At 40.2% G+C, this 24,552-nt stretch overlaps 1 protein-coding gene across 3 annotated transcripts in view; it reads right to left on the minus strand.

The window, feature by feature from the left end:
- Positions 1–24,552, minus strand: part of GPC3 (glypican 3) — a 467,577-nt gene that overhangs the window by 426,263 nt on the left and 16,762 nt on the right. Inside the window, exon 2 of one of the 3 annotated variants that reach the window (XM_003272634.4) lies at positions 8,482–8,595. The exons of 1 other annotated variant lie outside the window; for it this stretch is intronic. In XM_003272634.4, the coding sequence (XP_003272682.1) occupies positions 8,482–8,595 (114 nt within the window). Of the gene's footprint in view, positions 1–8,433; positions 8,596–24,552 lie in introns of all 3 variants that reach the window. One more of the 3 variants, XM_003272633.4, reaches the window with a different exon arrangement.

Genomic DNA, 24,552 nt, shown 5'->3' on the forward strand with positions numbered 1-24,552 from the left:
ATTCAGGAGGCTGAGGTGGGAGGATCCCTTGAGCCTGGGAGGCGGAGGTTGCAGTGAGCCGAGATGGTGCCACTGCACTCCAGCCTGGGCAACAGAGCGAGAATCTGTCTCAAATAATAATAATAATAACTTGAGTTTGAGTTTAATTGAGAAAAAGATGTGCACTTATTTACCCAACTCCCTCATCTGTTCTTCTCTTTGATCAACAGCATGTCTGTCTGGAGAATTCATACAGCCAATCTCCTCCAAGAACCTCTACCCTCTGGTTGGAGTTAATCTCTTCCAACCCCACAATACCATAAAGAAGTGAATTTTTATACAAAAATTAGCCAGGCGTGATGGCAGGCGCCTGTAATCCCAGCTACTCAGGAGTCTGAAGCAGGAGAATCACTTGAACCCAGGAGGCAGAGGTTGCAGTGAGCCAAGATCAGGCCATTGTACTCCAGCCTGGGTGACAGAGCAAGACTCCGTCTCAAAAAAAAAAAAAAAAAGAAAAGAAAAGTTATTTTTCTGTTAAACAATGAAACTTAAGCTACAGGGACCCTGCACTTGCACACCCTGTCACAGAAGAGCCATAGGCATTTTGTATTTTTTATTTTGTCTTCTTTTTCTTAAAGAAGGTCCCCCAATTATTTAAGTTTTGAGCTCTACAAAACCTGGATCCACCTCTACTCCCCTTAGAAAGCTGCTAAGGTTTTTTCTTACATTTATCTTAGGATGCCTTGTACCCAAGTTATTTGTATACAAATGTCCTGGTTTCTGAATTTTGATCTACTTGAAGGTAGGCATGAGGTAGTTTTTCTCTTTGAATCCCCCACAGTACCTGCCTTTAGACATGCTACCCAGTTGCTCAGCCAATGCTTTTTTAATTAAATACAATAGAGTTCTCTTGCAAGGAGGAAAGCTAGAATTGAGGAGACTGCTTATGACCATGAGATGAAATACAGAGGCTGTATAACACATACAGCACTGTTTTAAGGGCACAGGCTATGGAGCTGTACTTCCTGCGTTCAATTCTTGTCTCTGCCATCTATTGGGTGCTACTTTAAACAAGTCACCTAATCTCTTTAAGCCTCCATTTTGTCAGTGATAAAATGAGGCTAATGAAAGTACCCACCTCCTAGGGTTGTTGTGAGGTTTAAATGAGATAAGTAAAACACTTGAGAACAGGAAACTTTTTATTAATCTCTCTCCAATACAGTACACGTTCAGAAAGGAGGTTTCTAATCCTCACCCAAGCCCTCAACTTTCTTCTCTCCATAACAGCCTGCCTACCCCACCCACACTCATTCACACCCTGTCAGAATACTCGCTAGAGCCTGCACTCTTAATCATTACACTCCATTGCTGAACTGGGAAGCAAGGGAGGCTAAAGGCATGAAACCCAGGTGTGCATTTGCTGGTAGTCTAGATGTTAGCTGATGGAGCCTGGAACTGAAATCAGAGAGGAAATAAAATCAAAAGGCATCTGCATATGATAAATGAGACAACTGAGACCCATGGGGTCTCAGTTGGAATGCAGGAAAATGACGTGAGGAAGGATGCAGGAAGAAATGAGACCTGGTGACTGAAAAGTGCAATGAAGGAAAAGGAGCAATACAGGTGCCTCAGTCCCTGGAAGTATCTCACAGTCAATAGGAGGGAAGGGGCTTTTAATTTCTATGTTACCATTTCCAGCTTAGAGGGAAATTGTTTCTACCTCCACTCTACTGACAAGAGAATTCAAATCTCTCAAACATATGCTTCATTACTCCAATATCAGGTACTGCAACTCAGTGAGACAGAAAGAAGAGGAGGAACATATGTTTTCAGAAAGTAAACAAATTCCAATTTGGGGGCTGGTGGGGAGGTGGAGAGTAAGCACTCTAGGCAAAAGTGGTGTTTTTCCTGGAAGCTTCTAGAGGGCAGGGACAATGTCCTTTAATGTGCTTTGTTGAGCCCACTAGTGAGAAAAGTGGGCAGTGATGATGACAGCAAGAGGAGGTGAGTCCAGAGCCCTGTGGAACCAAGGGCATGAGTTCAGGACCTTGTTCAATCAAGGGCGATGGGCTGGGGTAAAAGAGTTCATCTGCATAATCTCCTCACCTCATGGTTGGCCCCAGAATGGTCTCTGGCTGCATGTTGAGTCGTTTTTCTAAGCTCTTTTCATTAAACAGTTTTCAGCCTAATGACTGACTTCTAAATCAAGAGGGCCCAGGAAAGGTTTATAACTCCCCCAGCCTCTGGCTCTACTAAAGCCACAGAATTTTGAGACCGGATTGAATCCAAAAGTTTTTACTTTAAAACTGAAATGGCTTTAAACACTCAGTTTCCAGTTGGTTTTCCAATTGCCCTAATAATTAAACAATTGCATTTTTAAAAACTTTGTAACCAAAATATGCCTTTGAGTTGGTGCCATGAAAGTCCACTAATTAAAGCCAGCATCTTCTGGGCCTGATGAGAAATTCACCCTTTTATAATGGGATTACTAGAGCTTTGCCATACAGATGAGCGGTTTGATTAATAATTTACATTTTTTAGGATATATAACTTCACTCATGGCCGTGGTTTGAGTTCCTAAAATTATCCTATTCAGTTTAATGCTATTGTATTTAGCCTCGGCAAATGAATTAAGTTTTGATTAGACATCAATGTAATTATTCTCTCCCATACATTATTTTTAACCAAGAAAGGGGTTGTGACAGACTGGCGGGCAGTTAGAGTTGGGGATGCAATGGGGCTCAGCCTGCACAGAGCTGGATTGTGGGCAGAACTGTCAGGCTAGTCAGGGGGAAAGAATTGTGAAATGGAGAAAAATGGCTCAGTACTCACTTAAAACCCCAACTACATAATAAAAACTAAATTAGCAAATGATTGAATCTCAAAAGCATGTTTATCAACATTCAAGCAATTATTGAGTCACATATTAACTGTGAAGGAAAAAAGCTTTGCTTGAATAATGTCCCTAAACAGTTATTTCAAGCAGAAATGACTGGAGAAATTGCTGTGAGCTGACAGAAAAGGGTATTCTAACCAAGGTCAATTTTATTTAGGGGGAGTGGGAGAGACAGGAATCTGACAGAAGAGAGTCTAAAAACTGCCAAGAGCTGATGGAAACAGAAAATAAGGGAGAGAAACAACAGAAGAAGCACAGAAACACTGTCCTCCCCCCTATTCAGAGATGTCTTTTTCATCTCCACAGAAAGCAGGTAGAAGAAAGCAAGCTTGCCAATACTGAGTGAGGATCAACTGAAGATCTCTAGACTTATACCAACCTTTTCCTCCTCTCTGCCATAATAGTGTGGACCAAAAAATGCAATTAAAATATGGCCTGAACCGACAAACCCTTCCTGATCTAGCCGCTTATTCGTATATGAAATACACCAGATACTAGCCAGAAGAGAAGCTTCGGGAAGCTGAAAAAAGGATTGCTCCTGGCAGTATTGACACTTCAAACAGTACAGCTTCACATCCAAGAGTGCATAAAATAAACCCCTTTCTCAAAGAGTCTTTTGCCTAAGTACTCTTTCGTCTGTACACTGGAGCTGTTTGCATATATATCATCAATAAGTGGCAAAAGTTGTTGAAGTACATCATGAACTCCAGCCTTGTCGAGGCTAATGTCTGTAATGATAATGCATCATTTATTTGGCACCACCTAGGGTGAAGCGGTCCACATAAATGAGCAGTCCAGATAATGCATGCATATAGTGTTTTACAGTTTTCAAGATACTTTCACATTCATTATTTCTACTTCACAAAAGTAAGCAGGACTGCAATTTTTATGCCCATTTTGCAGATAAGAAAACTGAGGCTATTGGAGTTTAAATAACTGCCCCAAAACATAAAGCTCATAAATGCAGATCTAGAATTTGAACTTGGATTTTCTGACTCCAAGTCCAGTGTTTCTTTCGCTGATCTTAAGCACTGAGGAAATTCATTTTAGCCATTTAAAATGGAAATATTAAGAAAAGGAGAGTGAATGTAAGTTGGACTTTCCTTATTTACTTGAAACCACATTGTGAACATCACTTGGACCTAACGTAATACAGGAGCCACTGTGGCCTGTAGGAGTATGGTCCTCTATTAAATGTCCCCAAGTGCCACATTTAGTGAGTTCTTGGATCACCCCCACCCAAGAAAGCCAGAAAATCAAGTGTGCCAAGACTATGCATAAACATGGAACAGTAGTAGGCTCTAAGCAAGGACCCAAAAACCTTTCAGATGAGATGATTTCCTGCTCAACCATTATTTTTCCCTTCTGATGAAGAGAGTTCAAGTTGTGGAATAGGCAACTTCCAGAAAAAACAAGGTATTGCCACATATAAAAGAGTCTATTATCACTCAAAGTCAGTGGTATCTTAGGGAAATCTAGAATTATCCAACATCTAGAAAAGACCTGGATGTACCCCAAATATTTCTTGATATTACAAGGCTGAAAATCATAATAAAATTCTACAAAGAAAATAGAACTCAAGGTTTGAAGGTATAGAGGTGGTAGTGAGATGACGAAAAATTCAGAATTCTATGCCATTTTTCTTCACAAGAACCACAAATCCAACTTCTCAATTTTGTATTACCTCAAGTGTATTAAGAACAAGGAAAGCCATGTCACATGATGGCTCAGAAGATGCCGTGGCATCAATGAGTTTCCTCATGTGTAAAATGGAGATAATTACAGTACAGACCTCATAGAGCTGTTGGGAAAATTAAATGAGATAATTATGTAAAAGTCAGCATCATATAGTAGGCACTTAATAAATCTTCACTATTGTTATCATCATAACTATTATAAGGTAGGGGAGAAGAAAAAGAAAAAGAGAAAGGAAAATCTACTTTTAGTGGAGTTTTTCAGAAAGAATTAATTAAGCAGAAACAAAAAGCGATTGTGCTGCCCCATTTTACTAAGCACATCTAAGTAAATTAAATTTAGGAAACGAGGCAATGCAAAGATTGAGAATAAAGAACAACTTTTTTAAATGCTTCAATCATTATCAAAACAACATTAGCAATAGAGCACTCCAACCACTGTAGCAAACGGCCCCAGGCTCATTTATGAGGGCAAAGGCTTCCTGCAAATGAAGACATAAAATCCAAATCGAGGCAGTAAGGATTGCTCGTGGAACTGTGCACATATTTGCAGAAAGCACTCACTGCTTAGATACCCCCAATGTGGACTAGTGAAGGAATACTAAAGAGATTGTGGATCTAGGCCAATATCAAGATGAGCTTTCTTCAACTTCATGTGATGGAGAAAATAGCTAGCAAAAGCCGTCATATCAAATTTCATATGAGTGAAGTACTGGGATGGTTTTCTCAATAATTTGGTCTACCAGAATATTGGGGAAGGGATGTATTTTAGGGGAAAAACAACTGTGTCTCCTAATTTCAATTCATTGGAATAATAAACAGTCATAAGAAAGAAAAATGTGGATGCTCTCTTTTTCTTAGCAATTAATAATACATTATCTTGTAGTGGTCCCCAGTTTGAAGTCTTGTCTCTCCAAATGTTTGTTACAAAAGGATTTAGGGGCAATGTCTTCTGAAACATTGTACAAGTGCCTTGAGGTCTGGGATCATGGTTTATTTTTCCTTGTGGGGTTTATTTTTTCTAAAAGTGAGGCAGGAAAAGAATGAGAAGAGGGAGTGAAACAAGATAAAGAATGAGTACAGATGGTGACAAGGTAAAGGGCACTAGCAATAATGAGCTCAGACATAATTTCATTGTCTCCATGTTCCTTTGCTAGGGTTGTCCTTCTGTCTATCCCCACAATTCAAGAAAGTGTGTGTGTGTATGTGTGTGTGTAAGTGAAAGAGAGAGAGAAAGGGAGAGAGAGAAACAATTAGTAGATGCTGCCCCCATTTTCTTTTCTTTTTTTTATTATTGTACTTTAAGTTTTAGGGTACATGTGCACAATGTGCAGGTTTGTTACATATGTATACATGTGCCATGTTGGTGTGCTGCACCCATTAACTCGTCATTTAGCATTAGGTATATCTCCAAACGCTATCCTTCCCCCCTCCCCCCACCCCACAACAGTCCCCAGAGTGTGATGTTCCCCTTCCTGTGTCCGTGAGTTCTCATTGTTCAATTCCCACCTATGAGTGAGAACATGCAGTGTTTGGTTTTTTGTCCTTGCGATAGTTTACTGAGAATGATGTTTTCCAGTTTCATCCATGTCCCTACAAAGGACATGAACTCATCATTTTTTATGGCTGCATAGTATTCCATGGTGTATATGTGCCACATTTTCTTAATCCAGTCTATCGTTGTTGGACATTTGGGTTGGTTCCAAGTCTTTGCTATTGTGAATAGTGCCACAATAAACATACGTGTGCATGTGTCTTTATAGCAGCATGATTTATAGTCCTTTGGGTATATACCCAGTAATGGGATGGCTGGGTCAAATGGTATTTCTAGTTCTAGATCCCTGAGGAAACGCCACACCGACTTCCACAATGGTTGAACTAGTTTACAGTCCCACCAACAGTGTAAAAGTGTTCCTATTTCTCCACATCCTCTCCAGCACCTGTTGTTTCCTGACTTTTTAATGATGGCCATTCTAACTAGTCCTCTGTTCACAGGACTAGTATTCAGCCTCCAAGCTATAGCAGGCTTATCTGGAAGCTAATCCAACTAAAATCTTGTCAGAACTTTTTTTCTCTCCTAGTCTCACATCTTTGCAGATCTAGAAAACACAGTACGCAAAGTGCAGAACTGGACAGAGGTGTAAATGCTGATGGCCCGGGCCCTCAGACAGATAGCCATGTCAGCTACTGTGCATGTTAAAACACCAGTATGATCACTCTACCACTCCCCTCCAACCAGACAAGGATTGTAAGCTAACATCTGTGAGCTTGGATATTCTGAGAATTAAACAAATCACTAATACTCTGTTCTAAAAAGGGACCTTGATGCCCCAAAGAGTAAGAATCAGCTCTCTGCTTCAACCCAATTCTCATGTCACATCATTTCTTCTCACCCCACTTTCATCCAACAGATCAACTCCAAAACCAATCTAAGAAGTTCATGAATGCTACATGTATTTTTAAAATCTGTCTAAATTATTCATTCTATCACCAATTCTTAGTCTCAACAAACTCTTCACAAGAGTCTGACTGCATAAATAGATTAACAAATACTTCAAGCTTATATATTATACTTCATATAATCAACCTAACACCCCCTGAGGCTTTGACCCAAGAAACTGTTGTGAATGTAGGCTTTATTAACTAATCTGAACAATTTTCTTAGCTAATTCTAAAGATTTCATTATAATACACAAAATAAGCTATAATCAACATACCTTACAATTCAGAGGTTAATTCTTGTAACAGTGCCATAAATCTCAAGCTTTGCAATGTCAAGCAGTCAGAAGTGTTATTTTTCTATCTGACCTCGATCCTCTCTTGGTGAGGCAAGAAAAAGGTGGCTGATACCCTCTGCTTGAGGAAGGATAGAAGAAAGCCCGATAATTAATTAATTACTAATTAATTGTGAATATCCACAATTAATTTTCCCAGTCACAGGAGGCAGCCTATGGGGATAGTTAAAAGAATAGACTCTAAGAGCCATGCCATCTGGGTTCAAATCCTGCCTTCGCCATTTATTTATTAATTTTGTGGCCTTGAACAAGTTACTTAATCATTCTGTGCCTTAGATTTCCATCGACAATATAAGGATACTAATATCTACTCATAATTATATTGTGAGGATTAAATGAATTAATACATGTAAACCACTTAAAAGTGTACCTACTACATGGTGCCATATAAGTGTTTGCTATCATCACCACCACCACCACCTCCATCATCATCATCATCTTCCTAGCTGGGTGTTAGAATTGAAGGAGGTACTCCCCATCCTGCTATGATAGTCCCACTAAGTTAGCAAGGAGAAGTGTCATTTCCTACCCGTTCTGGCAATGCCACAACAGCTTCTTTCGCAATCGTTCACAGGCATGTTAAGAAGTGAGAGTCACAAAGAGAGGAGAGGTCACCACTCACACCAATGGGAAAATCCCGGGCCAACAAGCCAGTGTCTGCCTCTTAAATGGAAATGGTCCTAGTGGTCAGAAGGAGTTCACATGTGTCCCACAAGCATCTAACTCATTCCTGGAGAAAACTGGGCTCAGTATTTAAGGAAACTTTTTTGTTTTTGAACTAAGCTGAAAGAAAATATTATTCTTTCTGTAGAGATTTATAACCTTTATATACAGGTAAATAGAATGTCCTTGGACAATGATTTTTTGACAATACCCACCTTTCCAAAGATTGAAATGAAGCTTCTCTGAAAATGTGTTTTTTTAAACCAGAATTTCTCACTGGGAGATTTTTAATATCAAGCATTAATGCTGGAATGGTAATTTATAAATTATACTTAGTATTTGAAAGCCCAGTGCCCAAATAATGATGCCACTAAGCAGCACATCTAAAATAATCCCCAGAACTCACCTTGGAAAACCGCAGCATTCTGAATAATTAAGAACTTGAGCTCCATACTTGCAGACTGAAGCAGCTGTTCCATGTTCAGTCGTGCTGTTAGTTGGTATTTTTCTTCCATCTTTCTTGAGCAGCATGTTGGGCCCTTTGGGAGACATACTTGCAAATCTGATCCTGAAACAAACAACGTTTTCATGTTTCAGTAAGCAGGATCTCTCTCTCACACACCCACACCCACACCACCCCCCCCCCACACACACACACTCACACATGGCAAACAGGGCAAACAATGCATTTCTTTTGAGATACAGTAAAATTTTGATTATTCAAAATTGTGTTTCATCTTAACTAATCCCTGCTTTCTCTCAACTGTCCTTTTATGGCTGACTCTTTTTGAATAACCATCAGAATTAATTGCCTAGGTTTGACTCATAAATTCTGCATAAACTAATTTACAGCACCAAAAACACATCACTGAACACCAACATTTAGTTTGTCTTTTAAAAGATCAATCTTCGCTCCTATAATTTATTTTTCCTGATTATAATATATGAATGAGAAGACAACCAAGAAACAATTTTCAAAATTCCAGTTATGATTTCCAAATGAAATGTATGTCTGGCCAACCCAATACCGCTTTTCAGAATAAATGATCAAAACATCAATATCATATCAAAGCTGTATTATTGTTGTTTTAACTAAAGGTCTGAAGCAAGATACAAGTCATTCAACAAATATTTATTAGGTGCCTACTATATGCCAAGCACTGTGGTTGTAACAGTATACAAAGCAAAGTCCCTGCCCTCATGGAGCTTACATTCTGGGAGATAACAAACAAACAAAAATATAAACATAATGTCAAAAGGTGATAAATACTATAGAGAAAGTAAAACAAAGTAAGGAAAGGAAAACAAACTGTGGTATATCTATAAAATGGAATTCTATTTAGCCATAAAAAGGAATGAACCATTAATGCATACTACTGTAGGGACAAAACTCAAAAACATTATGCTATGTGAAAGAAGCCAGATCAAAAAGAAGCACATACTCTATGGTTCCATTTATATAAAAGTCTAAAAAACAGAAACTAATCTAGAGTGACAGAAAGCAGTTCAGTGGTTGTTAAGGGGGATGGTGGGCAGGAGGGGTAGGAGAAAGGGTTTATAAAGAGTAGTGGAGAAACTCTGGGGAGTGATGGATATGTTCATTATTTTGATTGTGGTAATGGTTTCACGGGTGTATATGCATGCCAAAATTATCAACTTGCACCCTTAAAATATGTAGTTTATTATATATCAATTTTGCCTCAATAAAGGTGTCAATTGTTTTATTTTTTATTTTTTATTTTTTATTTTTCTTGAGACGGAGTCTCACTCTCGTTGCCCAGGCTGGAGTGCAGTGGCGCGATCTCAGCTCACTGCAACCTCCACCTCCTGGGTTCAAGCGATTCTCCCACCTTGTTTTTAACTTTTAAAAAGTAAAGTAAGGGAGATACAGAATGTGATGACTGTAGAGACTATTCTGTTTTGTATATGGTAGTCAGGGAAGGCTTCTTCCATAAGGTAACGTTTGAGGAGAGATGAGGAAGGTGAGTGTGAATCCAATGATTTTATATCCTCCACCAATACTAACAAATATTAGGGCTCAGTGAATATTAAGACCAATCTCCTTCCTCTCTTCAACTTCTGTCTTACTCAAACTCTTTCTTTTTTTTTTTTTTTTTTTTTGAGATGGAGCTTCGCTCTTGTCGCCCAGGCTGGAGTGCTGTGGTGCTATCTCTGCTCACAGCAACCTCCACCTCCTGGGTTCAAGGGATTCTCCTGCCTCAGCCTCCCAAGTAGCTGGGATTACAGGCATCTGCCACCACGCCTGGCTAATTTTTTGTATTGTTAGTAGAGATGGGGTTTCGCCATGTTGGGCAGGCTGGTCTTGAACTCCTGCCCTGAGGTGATCCACCCACCTCGGCCTCCCAAAGTGCTGGGATTACAGGCATGAGCCACTGCCAAACTCTTTCTCCAATTGGCATTTGTTGATCTCCTTCTGTGGTGGCTGTGAATATGGGCATCTCAGATCTTCTACTGTGGGGAATGTAATTGACTAATGGTCCCAGCTGCTGCCCTTTTTTTTTTTTTTTTTTTTTTTGAGACGGAGTCTCGCTCTGTCACCCAGGCTGGAGTGCAGTGGCGCAATCTCGGCTCACTGCAAGCTCCGCCTCCCGGGTTCACACCATTCTCCTGCCTCAGCCTCTCCGAGTAGCTGGGACTACAGGCGCCCGCCACCATGCCCGGCTAATTTTTTTGTATTTTTAGTAGAGACGGGGTTTCACCGTAGTCTCGATCTCCTGACCTTGTGATCCGCCCGCCTCGGCCTCCCAAAGTGCTGGGATTACAAGCGTGAGCCACCGCGCCCGGCCAGCTGCTGCCCTTTGAATTCACCACCACATTGTGCCTAAGCCACATTCCCTGGGGGCTGCTCCCAGCCAATGACTGAGCATGGCAAAGATACTAAGTCCTGTAACCCAGGACTTTGCTCACAGGGGACTTTGGCTTGAGGACTCCCCATTGACCTTGCCAAACTTTCTTAAAACGACACTGCAGTCTAAGATTCCTCCTACTCAACCTTCCTTCCTTTCCTCTCTCCTCCACAAGGGTCAGACCTACACCATGGTCTGATGGCTCTTCCAGCCTCCTTTAGCTCCCTCCTCATTTTCCTTCATAAGTGTTTTCCCCCAATAAATCCCTTGCACATCTATTCCATATTGGATTAGATAAGAATCCAACTGGCATCTGCTTCTCAGAGAACCCAGTCTAACATACCTTCTATATGCCAGGCACTGTGCTACATGCTGGAGGTACAACTTTGAACAAGAGAAATTTAATCCCTTCTCCAAAGAAGTTCACTGTCTAAAGGGACTAGCAGAGATAAATAGCTAGTGCATAGTAAATGAGTGCAATAAAGCAAACTAAGAAGGTAGAATGAAAAAAAAATGTGTATATGAGATATAAGGATGACTCCCCTAAAGTTTTACAAGGTCCTCAGAAAAGCAAGTTTCAAGAAATCTTACTGAAGTCATACTAGAAAGCATATTCAGACATTTTAGACAGCTTTTCAATAATTGGAGGTTTTATTTTTTTAAAAAAGGAGGGGAGACTAGTTAGCCCTAAGTCACCAGAAAATTTATTTTTATTACAACATCTTATTTCCCTAGGAATTTCAGTTGATCATGTCCTTAACTTATGTGTCCAGATTTTCTTAATTTAGGAATGAAATTCATCAAGTTTTGCCTCACATGACATCACTGCTGGGGTCTAGGGTATTGACTCCAAGCTCTCCACTTCACCCTTCTCAAGGGGGCTGCTGACAAAAGCAGTAAAGGAGAACACAGATAATACATATCACCAAACCGAACCCAGCACTGTAATTTATAGTACTAAATGGAAAGGTGATATTTAATGTCAAAATACAATTTGGGGTCTGGAGACACAGAGTTCAGATTTATCTCCTATAAATTTCAATCTCATATACAAGCCTTAGACTGATTTTCAATATGGTCTAAGCTTAAAGCTTTATGATTATCTTCAGAAAAAGTAAAGAAACAGCTAGTTCTAGCTCACTGTGTTCTTACTGCATGAAGTTACAAAATGTAATGCTATTCTAGGAATAGGAACTGATGCAGTTTACCGGACCAAGAAGGGAAAGAGTCTCTTTGGGTAAGAGTGGCTAATCTAAATTTAAACAATGCTGGCTAGGACACATATGTAGACACGAAAAATCCTATGTGGCAGGTACTTTCACATACAAAGTTCCTGTTCATCTAGCAAGCCTTTATTTACTTTCTTGATAAACTGATGCCTAAGTAGTATATGTTCAAAATATCATATTTAAATAAGTTCATAAAATTAATTGTTATAGATAAAATCCTTTGTGTTTCTAAATTTGCATTGACAATGACTTCCAGTTTTCAGGAATGGTTGAGTTTATTTGGCAGGGTGACTGTTAGTACTGGTCCTATTCCCACCAACTCTAGGTAGTGGGAGTTATCAAATAAAAGGGCTCAGATCTTTTCTCAGTGAAGTGCTATGAGTGGTTCAGATCTTAGAAGGTAACAAATTGTTGCTTGATGTACCTACATGGGTCCGGGAATGACTCTTTGAATTACCATGAAACCAGTTTGGTTTGCCTTTGATATGATAATTCATACAGTAATTTAGAGCTTGCATACAGTATGTCCCTTCCCTGAGTTGGCCAAATCTCATCATTTTATAAACTCCCACCACCTGAAGAATCAGGTAAGCCAAAAATCTTTAAAAGAATAAAACTTCCAATGAGTACTTCTGGGAAAACATGTCAGATGTCCTGAAGAAAGGTATATGTTATATCCACATATAAGTGGATATGTTGCAATATTTACCCTCCCTCCCAGTTATTACTGCTTGATTAATCAGTGAACTGGTACAGTTGATCTATGGGCTAAAAGTTAGCTATAGATTTAAGGAAATAAAACACCCATAAACTGATTAAGAATTCAGAATTTCCAAACCAGAAAGGAGAGAAATACATGCCAAAGGAAAAAATATTTTGTATTAAGTAAATTTCATATAAATTTCAGTAAATTTCACAGACCAGCTTTTAAGAAAAGCCCCATCACAAGACAGCATGAGGAACAAAGAAGCTTAGGCAAGCTAGGCATGCCTAAATGAAATGACAATAATGAAATATAACTATTTCAATGTATGGACATGTGCATGAAAGAAATAAAACAGAAGGAACACAGAAAACAGAAAGAAACAGAAAAAGAATTTAGTGGGAATTCTCATCAAGTAAACAAAGAATTAACCTGGGAACTGAATCCCAAATGGAATGAAGAAAAACTAAAACCAAAAGCAGATGACTAAGGAGATAAGCCAAGAACTGGTACGTACTTGCATGAATAAAAGCAGAAAGGTAAATTCAAGAAATAAGATGCCACCTACAAGACATACTAAATACAAAAGCACTCTTTAAACATATGAGGGACAAAGGAAAGTTAAAAGAAAATAACCCCTTTATTAGATATAAGGAACAAGTAATCGTGGAGCCCAGCTATCAAAGGAGTTCTCACTTTATTATTATTATTTTTCTGTAAAAATGGAATTCAGCTGGGAAAAGGGAATAGAGACAAGCAATATAGCCTGGGATGGAGATAAGGAGAAGACTTAGCAATTGACTATTCAAATGAGCCAGAAAGGTTCAGCTCTTTAGGGCTTAATAACTTGCATTCCCAGACGCTAAAAAAATTAACTGAAGCCATTACAGGGCTGCTAGTTCCCATTTATATTGAAGGATTAAAAAGTACCTTCATACTATAATCTCCTCTCCTAAACTGTAAGTTCCTGAAGAGCAGAGAATGACTCCCATCTCCTTTGGGATATTCCTTCGCTCCCATTCGGCCCTGTACACATAGTGTTGAATTAATGAGGGCTGCAGATTGAGAATACTAACAAAGAACTTTGTGTCTGTCTATATCTAAGAAGAGCGAGTGGAGTCTGGGCATGGTGGCTCACACCTGTAATCCCAGCACTTTGGGAAGCTGAGGTGGGAGGATCCCTTGAGCCCAGGAGTTTGAGACCAGCCTGGGCAACATAGTGAGACCCCGTCTCTATTAAAAAAAAATTTTTTTAACGTAGCCAGGCATGGTAGTGCATGCCTGTGGTCGCAGCTATTTGGGAGGCTGAGGAGGGAGGATCACTTGGGCTCAGAGGTCGAGGCTATAGTGAGCCATGATGGCACCACTGCACTCCAGCCTGGACAACAGAGTGAGACCCAGTCTCAAATAAAAAAAGATAAAAAAGAAAAAAGATCAAAGGGAGGCAGATGACCCTGAAAATGTTACATCTGTACACTTAACTTTGATCTTGGAAAAATATTTTAAAATACCAAAAAAGTAAACTACCAACAGCCTGGCCAACATGGCGAAACCCCATCTCTACTAAAAAAAAAAAAAAAAAAAAAAAAAAAAAAAAAAAAAAAAAACTAGCCAGGCATGATGGCACACGCCTATAATCCCAGCTACTCGGGAGGCTGAGGCATGAGAATCGCTTGAACCCAGGAGGCGGAGGTTGCAGTGAGCCGAGATCACGCCACTGCACTCCAGCCTGGGAGACAGAGCGAGACTTCGTCTCAAAAAAAAAAAAAAACAAATTCCAAACATCTTGAAGATACAATAAATAGATGTTTCAGTTGAATGAACTATGAAGTAATTTATTACTAATTATTTTAAGACAACTTCTCGCACATTGGGTCCAGTCATACAAGTAAAAAGGGATATTTGAGCTATGGAAGCTTTTCTTCTGGGAGATTACTCCACTCCTAGAGGCTAACCACAGATGGTCCACAGAAGGCTCTCTTCTGAGGCACACTCTTGTGACAGGAGATCTTTTCAGGCCTGGCTACCCGTGGCTTGGCCTTCTTGACCTCCATCACAGACTCTTTGCTTTGGGCCCACTCCTCGCTCTTTGTTAGCTCCATTTAAATATCTGACCTTTTAGACTGCTCCTGGTTTTCTTTAGCCACCTCCCCCAGGAGTGGGACTTCAGCTTCTCTTTGCTATGAAGTCCTATGCTTACCACATTCATTTGGAGACCCCATTCCAGGCCTAATCGCTGTCCATACTTGGAAGAGGAAAGCCAACAGTGTGTATGGGGCTGTTTACATGTGTCAGTTCTATTGGATTTTTATTCCAAATCAGCATTAATGGCTTCGAGGTCAGCATCATCACAGGCACTAGTGGGCAGCAAATAATAAAACACTTATGATTCCTCAGGTCAAGTTGTTTACAATTTAATCCTAGCACTATCACTTGCTAGCTGCACAAGCAAGGGTAGGTTATTCAACCTCTACCTAACTTTTTGCCCTTATCTATAACATGGGATCATCAATAGTACTTACCTTATAGAGTTATTACAAAAATTAAGTGAGATTTGCATGTGAAGCTCTTAGTCTTTTTGATACAAAGTAAATATTCAATATGCGTTAAAGTAAACCAAAGATAAATTCATGCTAAGAGACTAGACTTTCACACAAAATAATAGCTAGAGAACAGTAAAAGTTGGCATACGGTTATATGACAAAATATGCAGTGTATTTTCTGAGGTGGAAGAAATAGTCTACATTCTAATTAGGTTAGTGGTTACATGGGTGTACACATTTGTCAAAACTCATCAAACTCTTCACTTAAAATGAGTGCATTTTATTGTTTGTAAATTATATCTCAATAAAGTTGACTTTTAAAATATGTGATATAGACAACATTTGCTGGATAAGGGAATGCTCACCAGAGGCTCTAGGAGTCAAAGAAGACTTCCAGGAGAAGGTGAGGCTTGAGGTAGACCATAAAGAATGGAAAAGATGTGGAGAGGCCAATGGGTGAAATGTGTTTGGAAACAGTGGAATAACGGGGCAAAGCTAACATAACTGGAGACAGACTAGACCCTGGGGCGTAATAGCTTATCAGGTAAGACGGGCCCAAATTTGAAGGGCCTTGAATGCAGGCAGAGACCTGTGGGCTTGACTCCTAGGCAGTAATGGACCACTGGAGCTTCTCAAGCAGAGACATAATATGATGAAGAGTGCTGTTTAGGAAGATTAGTCATACAGCTTGAAATTGGGAAATGGACTAAATAATCCCTCAAGGTCACTTCCAGGTCTCTGATTCTCTAATTACCTTTATTATGTTCTATATGTTGGTTATTTTACTAGACTGCAATTTTAGTTAATTACTACAAATTGTCAAAAATCACATTAAAGAACAGAAGAAATATTAATGTAGACCTTGATCCTTATACTTTTCTAAGAGTAGATAAAGCATATTCAAACAGCAACAGAAGAGAATGAATCGTCAGGGCTCAGTAACAGTGAAAATTGAAATCTTTTCTATATATATATGATGATTTGACACATTTCATTGCCAAGGTCTGCTTTATGAATGGCAGATTATATTTTTTTTGCTAACAAAAGTACTTTGTGCTGAAAATAATAATGCAATATTATCATTAAATTAATATTAAACAAAGGAATTAATGATATCCCAAACTGGTTGCTTCATGACTTGTAGGGAAAGTGATAGATGCCTATTAAAATCATCCAAAGGATTAAGCGCAGGTTGCTCTACTAATGAACCAAAAAAAGCCATAACAGGCATTTTTTAAAAGGTATTTTTTTTTAATGCAGGACAAGTCAATTTGCCATCCAAAAATATGGACTAATTTCCTTAGCATATAATAGTGACTTGCTATTGGAATGACGTCTTTTCCCCTAATTAATCATTATCTAAACCACATCTTACACGCTCATTTAATTTCTCACTAATCAACACAGGAATACAGATGAAAGAAATGGCTGCATTAAAAACTGGTGGGGAAAGTGATGATTGCTGGTGAAAGAAATCATCTTGGGGAACCCAGCTGAAGGTTACCCTTCTGTTATTTAGCCTGAAAGAACATGACCTTGCAGAGGGCGCACCTGGGTATCAGGAGCTCAGACTTAAATCAAAGACCATACCTGGAGCCACCATGGACTCTGCCTCTGTAAAAGGCAGGCCAAAATGTTGCTACCACACTGGAGTACTGGGAGTTTAAAGCAACCCTGGAGATAAGCCATTCTCTAAGCCCGAGAATTAAAGAATGAATTACCTTTATCTCTACTGCCAACTGTCAATTAACTGCCTATCATTTCATGCCCAGTAAAGGTTGAATCCCCAGATCACTACACTCTCCCATAAAGAGGTTCTTCCTGGACCACTTTACCAACCAGTGGTCAACATGTGCTCTGAGAATACAAATTCACTGATTATATCCACCTTGCCAAAGTGGTGAACAATTCATTCATCCAACATTTACTGAATGCCTACTTTATGCCAAGGACTACGCCCAGCCCAAGGAATATAATAATGAACAGGACATGGTCCCTGCCCCAGAGTTCATGAATTGGTGTAGAAAATGGACTCTCAAATTAACTAGAAACCTTTCACTCATTCTGGATACTTCACTCACACCCTCATCTGCTATAGCCAAATGTCACCAAATGCTACTGATTTTGCTTTCTAAATGTCATCATTCCCCTTCTTTCCAGTGCTGCCTCATCACCTCACCTTCTTTCACTTGGACAACTAACAACAGCCTCCAAACTGGCCTTCCTGCCTCTATACCCTTCTCCACCCAAGTCCCAGAGAGATATTTCTAAAGTACATATCTGATTATGTCATTCTACTTCTTTAAAAACCTCCAAGCAAATGGAGTAAGGGCACAGGGGTGTGAAAGTGGGTGGCATCTTCAGGCACTGCCAAGGAACCTGGCAAGGCTAGAGGGAAAACTGAAGTGGTGGAGAGTGGCAGAAGCCAGATGACGAGGAGCTATGCGAACCCTGCTACAAGATGACTACTCGTTATCTTTGGACTGGATTCCCATGGGAAAGAATGTTTACGGGAGCAGGAGATGAACTCCAAAAGCTTTCTATCCATTGAATTCCCATGGAACTCTCCAGTCTTTATAAAGACACTTCTCACACTCTCTAAATTGCAACAAAGTTATATATGCATGCCTTATTTCCACTAGATTTAAGTTCCTTGAGGGAAGGACCCTTGACTGATTCATCTTTGTGTCTCAAGGGGCCCATTGTAGTTTGGGCTTGATGTTCTCCCCTTTCACTTGGAGGTAATGTCAGAACTTCAAGAGAGTTCAGTTTTAAAGGAATTGGGTCAGATTAATTGATGCTACTAGAGCAACTTTTAGAAAAGCGAAAATATTCACACACATACACGCACATCATTGATTATTTAGATGAGGGGAAACACCCTAATAAAAAGAAAACTGGGTTGGAGAACAATGCCAGCTATGCTGGAGTTGGGATGCAGAATCTTTTAGTTTAGAATTCTGCCAGAGGGACTAAGCTAAGGTAATTTTCCTGCCTCCCCTAGTCACTTCTTCACTAATTGTTAGTCTACTCAGATAAGTAGCTGAGCTCCTGTCTTTCAGGAGATGTATAATTTTTATTTTTCAGATACAATCTTTAAATATGCAGACCTGAGGCAGAGCTGATCATTTCAACACCCTAGGCCCAATCTAAGTGCTAGGTCCCTCCCCGACATGTATGAAATCACATCAGAGGGAAAAGAGCTCTTCCCTATCAAAGCTAAAATGTTATTATCTGCTCTGCTACCAAATCAGCTGTGTGACTTAATCAAGTGTGTTCCCAAATCTGGGCCTGTTTTCCTCAAAGGGATTGGACTAGCAAGTCTAAGTTTCCCAATTGTAGGGTAATCAATATTCACTGAGCCCATTCTCAACTGGGCATTGGGAGGACACAAAAGAAGCAAAGGACTTGCTTTTGCCCTTTTAGGAAGGCTTTGTCAATATCACTTGAATATACATGAATACGGATATGGGGCTAAGGCAAAGACCAACAAGTTGGCCTTTATAGCACTGTATCCCGAGTAATAACTATATGTCCTTTTACATATATGCCCCTGTATCTCCAGAGGCCAACTAATGGCAGATATCCTCCTGATGGATGGCATGCAGTGGCAAAGGGAAAAACTCTGAAATCAGACAGACCAGAATGTGAACCTCAACTTGGCCATCCACTTAGCTGTGTGATCTTAGGCAAGTTACTTAATCTCTGAGCCTCAGCTTCCTTACCTATAAAATGGAGACAATAACACCTACTCTCAAGGTGGTTGTGAGAATTAAATTAAACTCTTATTTAATGTTTTCCAAACACATGCCTCCATTTCCTGCTTCCCTGTTTCGCTCATGCTTTTCCTGTCTCTGGAGTGCTCTTTCCCTAGCTTCAGCTATTAAAATATTCTCATCCGCAAGGTCTCTCTCAAGTGTCTTTCATGTTTCTCCCCTCCCCTCCAAATGAACTCTGTGAGCTGTTATCTCTCAGAATTTTCAGTACATTTTGTACTTCTCTAACAATGTGTTTTGCAATCTAGGTTTTGTAGTCATTGGTATACCTTTCTTATCCCTACTATTAAGTTATAGGTTTCTGTGGGCAAGAGCTATATTTTGGCCATCTCTGTATTCCCTGACATGGCCTAGTGTCCAGTACATAGTACATACTCAATAAATGGTTGTTGAATTAATGAACAAATATTAGTCAACAATGACAGCCTACTTCCTATACGTAGTAATCTCCCTGTCTCTTGAGGCATTCAGGCATAATTTGGGTAGCAATATCATATACCACAGAATGGACTCCTACACTAGGTAGGAGGGAGGCTGAATCTGATGACCCCCGGGGTTCCTTTCTCTCTGTTTCCGTGAAGGCCACACTCTAACTCACTAATCTCTTGACACACCACAGTTGTCACTGGTATGCTCTGATAATGCATCAGAGGAGAGATGCCCCACAGCCATAAATGTTAGAACTGGTCTTTTTGTCATAAGCAAGTGTGACAGCATTTCTTCAGAGAATATCTCATCTATGAAAACTATATATTTACCACTTTGCATGCAAGTTGTACCTAAAACTCAGTATGCCTGAATCTAAAAAGGAAGGCTTTTGCTTTACAGATGTTTCTGGCTTCTAAAATTCCCTGTAGCTGATGGTTCAGCAAACCACAAAGACCAGGTGGAAAGCTGCAGTAGATTGCAAATGCACCACTGCCTGGATCCTACAGATCCTGCAAAAAGGTTTTTCAGGTGCATAATAAGCAACAATTGCAATCCCATGGCAAAAATGCTTAGAAAAATATTATATTTTTTCAGAAAAAAAAAGTCCAACAAGAATGATGAGGTAAGACCTAAAGCCCATGGTGAAATGGCTTAACCAAAGTAGTAACTCACCAATGATGACACATGTAGACATTATTGGGCAGAAACATTTAGGTCAGGTAAAGGGGGAAAGAGTGTATTAGTTTCCTAGGGCTTCCATATCAAATTACCTCAAATTGGGTGGCTTAAAACAACTGAAATTTATTCTCTCACAGCTCTGGTGGCCAGAAGTAGATCTGTCTTGTTTCAGGCCTCTTCTTCTGATCCAGTGACTTGGGTAAGAGTCATTGTTTCAGACCTGTTTTTCTGATCTTGTTCAGAACTCTTCTTCTGATCCAGTGCCTTGGGTAAGTCATTTTATTTCCCAGGTCCTCAATTTAACCATTTAAAAAATGAGTTAACAGTAGTTGCCACCCACATCCCCCTCAGGAAGCACACTGACATTTTTGACACTTTACAACTAACTTTAAGTCATTTTATTTCCCAGGTCCTCAATTTAACCATTTAAAAAATGAGTTAACAGTAGTTGCCACCCACATCCCTCTCAGGAAGCACACTGACATTTCTGACACTTTACAACTAACTTTAAGATTTCTTCAAACAAGTTCCTCCTTACAGTAGAGAGTTCTGGTAAACTCGTATGATTCAGAAGGCCCCAGAAAGCTCTCCTCTATGATGGGTTGATTGATGTCACCCCCCCACCCCCAACATATGTCCATGTCCTAATCCCTGGAACCTGTAAAGGTGACCTTATTTGGAAAAACGGGTCTTTGCAGATGTAATTAAGGATCAGGCTAGAGATCTTCCTCCAGCACAGGACAGAAGGAGTAGGGGGGGAGGGAGGCAACCCAGAACACCTGGATAGGACTCGACTGGAGAGGTGTCAATCCTCTTGGATTATCTAGGTGGATCCTAAATCCAAAGACAAGTGCCCTTATAAGAGACACACAGAGGAGAGACACAAAAAGAGTAAAAGGCCATGTGAGGATGGAGGCAGAGATTGGAACGATACAACCACAAACCAAAAAATGCCTGGAGCCACCAGAAGCCGGAAGAGGCAAGGAATGATTCTCTCTGAGAATCTATGAAGAGAGCACAGCCCTGCTGACCCATTGATCTTGGACTTCTGACCACAAGGGCTGTGAGAGAATAAATTTCAGTTGTTTTAGGCCACCCAATTTGAGGTAATTTGATATGGCAGCCCTAGGAAACTAATACACTCTCTTTCCTCCTCTACCCAACCTAAATGTTTCTGCCTAATAATATCTAAATGTTTCATCATTGGTGAGTTACTACTTTGGTTAAGGCATTTCATCAGGTGTTGTCTTCATGTATAGCACTCTGTGAGTAATGCCCTCATACCTCAGGGCTAAAGACTTTACTAGGAATCTTCCTCTAGCACAGGACAGAAGGAGTAGGGTGGAGACAGGCAACCCAGAACACCTGGATAGTACTGGAGAGGTGTTAAAAAGGAGTGAAAGATCAAGAAAAAGATAAACAGGGACCAAAACCAAATTTTCTGTAAGGTCAGCTTTGAAGAGGTAATATTAACAGAGGCCAAATATTACTTTAACAGCAACAGTCCCATATAATAAGAAGGAAAAAGTCTTGCAGAAGCAAAAAATACTAATAATATTGTCTCCGTTGTTGGCCCATATTCCAGAAAGTCTGTTAGAAGAATGCTCAGGCCAATCTAAAAGCCTCATTCTCACTGCTCAAAGGCATTTCTTTTATTATGCTTACCAAATTAGGCATATTTTGAATACATGAAAAAAATTGTTTCAAGCTATTAGCAATTGAATAATCACAAAGGGAGCTAGGCAATAATGAAAGATGCAGATCAGTCTGGGCCTCCAGCACAACTCTGAATTTGGTATGAGCTTTTCTTCACATTCCCCCTGTCCTGGTCTTCAGCATTCCTGGAGATGTTGTTTAACAAGCTCCCAGGCAAATCTTTCCAATGCCCAATTGCCCTTACTGTTAAGATGCTTCTCCCAGCTCTAATGGCTAACTTAAATTTCAGTTTCAAGCCATTGCACTTTGTAATTACATTCTCAGCCACTGTAAATAATCCGTGCCCTCTATTATATCTTTCCCCTTTCCCTATGATAGGAACCTGTGGAAAAAGGAGTCAGTTGCCTTGTTAGTACAACATACACACTGCACCTGAGCAAAATGCAACCAAAAGAAAATCACTCACTCTTGATCCCCGAGTGAGAAGCGCTGTTATTGATCTTTTCCTTTTTCCCATTCTTCAGCTTATCCGAGTGTCTATACTAACGTGCTCTAGTGCTGTGGCATTTATGCCATCTTGGGGAATAGCTGTGTAAATGCTCCAGTAATTTTATACATCTTCAACATAGTGTTGTGTTAGAACTTGAGTATCTGAAGGACTGGGAAGGACAGATTTTCCTCCTCCTCCTCCTCCTACCCTCATGTAATGCGAATCAGAATCCTCACTAATTCGCCCTCCTTCTGCATGTTACTAAAGTCTAGACTTGGTGGCAACCCTTTTCTGTGGAAGAGATTTAATGGAGGAGAAAGTGCACAAGAGTAGAGTTGGCAAGCGAAGCACTGCAGAGCAACTATAAGAAACTTGGAGACACAAGAGTTCTTGGTAAGCTGACACTGGAAGCTAGAGGATATTGTTTCCAAAACACCCACACGTACATTAGTGAATTCACTTTTCTCTGAACCAAATGTTTCCTAAAATTGAGGGAAATATTAGGTTATGAATGCAACACATAAAAGACTTTTCAATGATGCTCAGTAATAACTTTTTCACTCCTTGCTTTCTTCAGGAGCTATGAAAAACACAAATAAATTATCCAAACAGGTGATTTGGAGATTTCCCTTCCATTCCTATGGTTTTACTGAAAAACTCAAAAACAGGTAAGAGTAACTTCATTCTCCCATCAAATCGTGGGTGATTCAGATACAGAGATCTCCAGATCCCAGCGTGGGCTCCAAGAGGTAGCACCAGGAAGGCTCTAGATCAAGCGGAATGAACCAAGCCTGGATCCAGAGTCTCCCTGTGGCTTGCCAGTCTTATATAACTTGTCTTCAGAAAACCACCAGCTCTTGAGAGGACAGCAGTTTGGTTCAGAAATATCTGCCTCCTTTATTTTTTACGGTTTTTTGTTTTGTTTAGTTTGTTTTGTTTTGTTTTGTTTTTTTGAGATAAGGTTTTACTCCCATTGCCCAGGCTGGAGCGCAATGGTGCAATCTTGGCTCACTGCAACCTCCACCTCTCAAGCTCAAGCGATCCTCCCACCTCAGCCTCCCAAGTAACTGGGATTACAGGTGCACAGCACCCTGCCCAGCTAATTTTTTTTTTGTAGAGATGGGGGGTTTTGCCATGTTGCCCAGGCTGGTCTTGAACTCCTGAGCTCAAGCCATCTGCCCACCTCAGCCTCCCAAAGTGCTGGGTGGCATGAGCCACCATGTCCAGCCTGCTTTTTACTTTTTAAGGGAAAACTGAAAGGGAAATGGTGACACTGTGAGGCCAATTGGCCCAAACTGTGCTGACCATGCATGTCTTAGGAGTGCTGGGTTCAAGGTAGCTGATGCTACACTGGGTTGAGGCAATGATGGAAACAGGTTGATACAATCATTGAGGCAGTTCAACTCAAAGGATGACCTTCACCAAACAGGAAAAGAAATACCTATAAACCCAGGCTGCTGGGCTGCCTTCGTGATGTAGCATTCCCACAGGTTCAAGCCACTGGTCTTCCCATTTCTTCCTCTTTCCCCCTCAACCAACGTGGGCACCACTTCATACATGGCCATCGTCTGTCTACATGTCTGCTTCTCCCACCAAGAGCAGGGAGAGGGGAGTATTTGAATTTGAATCCCTAGCATCTCGCACATACTGGGTTCTCAAAACTGATTTGAGGAGTAATTCCTATAAACGCTGAACCCATCACAAGAGTAATCGTTAGGAACATGGCTCTGGAACCAGACTAACTGGGTTTGATTAATTTCATAGCTATTTGATCTTGAACAAGTCATTAAACCTCTTTAAGTCTCAGTTTCCTCATCTGTAAAATGGGGGAAATAATGCTACCCACCTGGTAGTGCTGTTGTGAGGATTAAGTGGGATGTTGCCCATAAAGTGCTTAGCACAGTGCCTGGCTCAATAAATGTTAACGATTATTAGCACTGCCCCCATCACAGGTGCTCAATAAAAACTTGCTGAATTGAAGTCACACTAGTGGGAATGACTAGCAGATGTGAAGGCGACCTGGGCTTTTTTTTTTTTTTTTTTTTTTTTTTTTTTTTTTGCTTTTTAGTTTTTCCCACCTCACTGCACTCACTGCACCAGATGACCTCTGTGAATGTTTTTTTGTTTGTTTTTGTTTTTTAAGAAGAAAAAGAG

The sequence above is a fragment of the Nomascus leucogenys genome, chromosome X, assembly GCF_006542625.1.
Source record: "Nomascus leucogenys isolate Asia chromosome X, Asia_NLE_v1, whole genome shotgun sequence".
NCBI lineage: Eukaryota > Metazoa > Chordata > Mammalia > Primates > Hylobatidae > Nomascus > Nomascus leucogenys.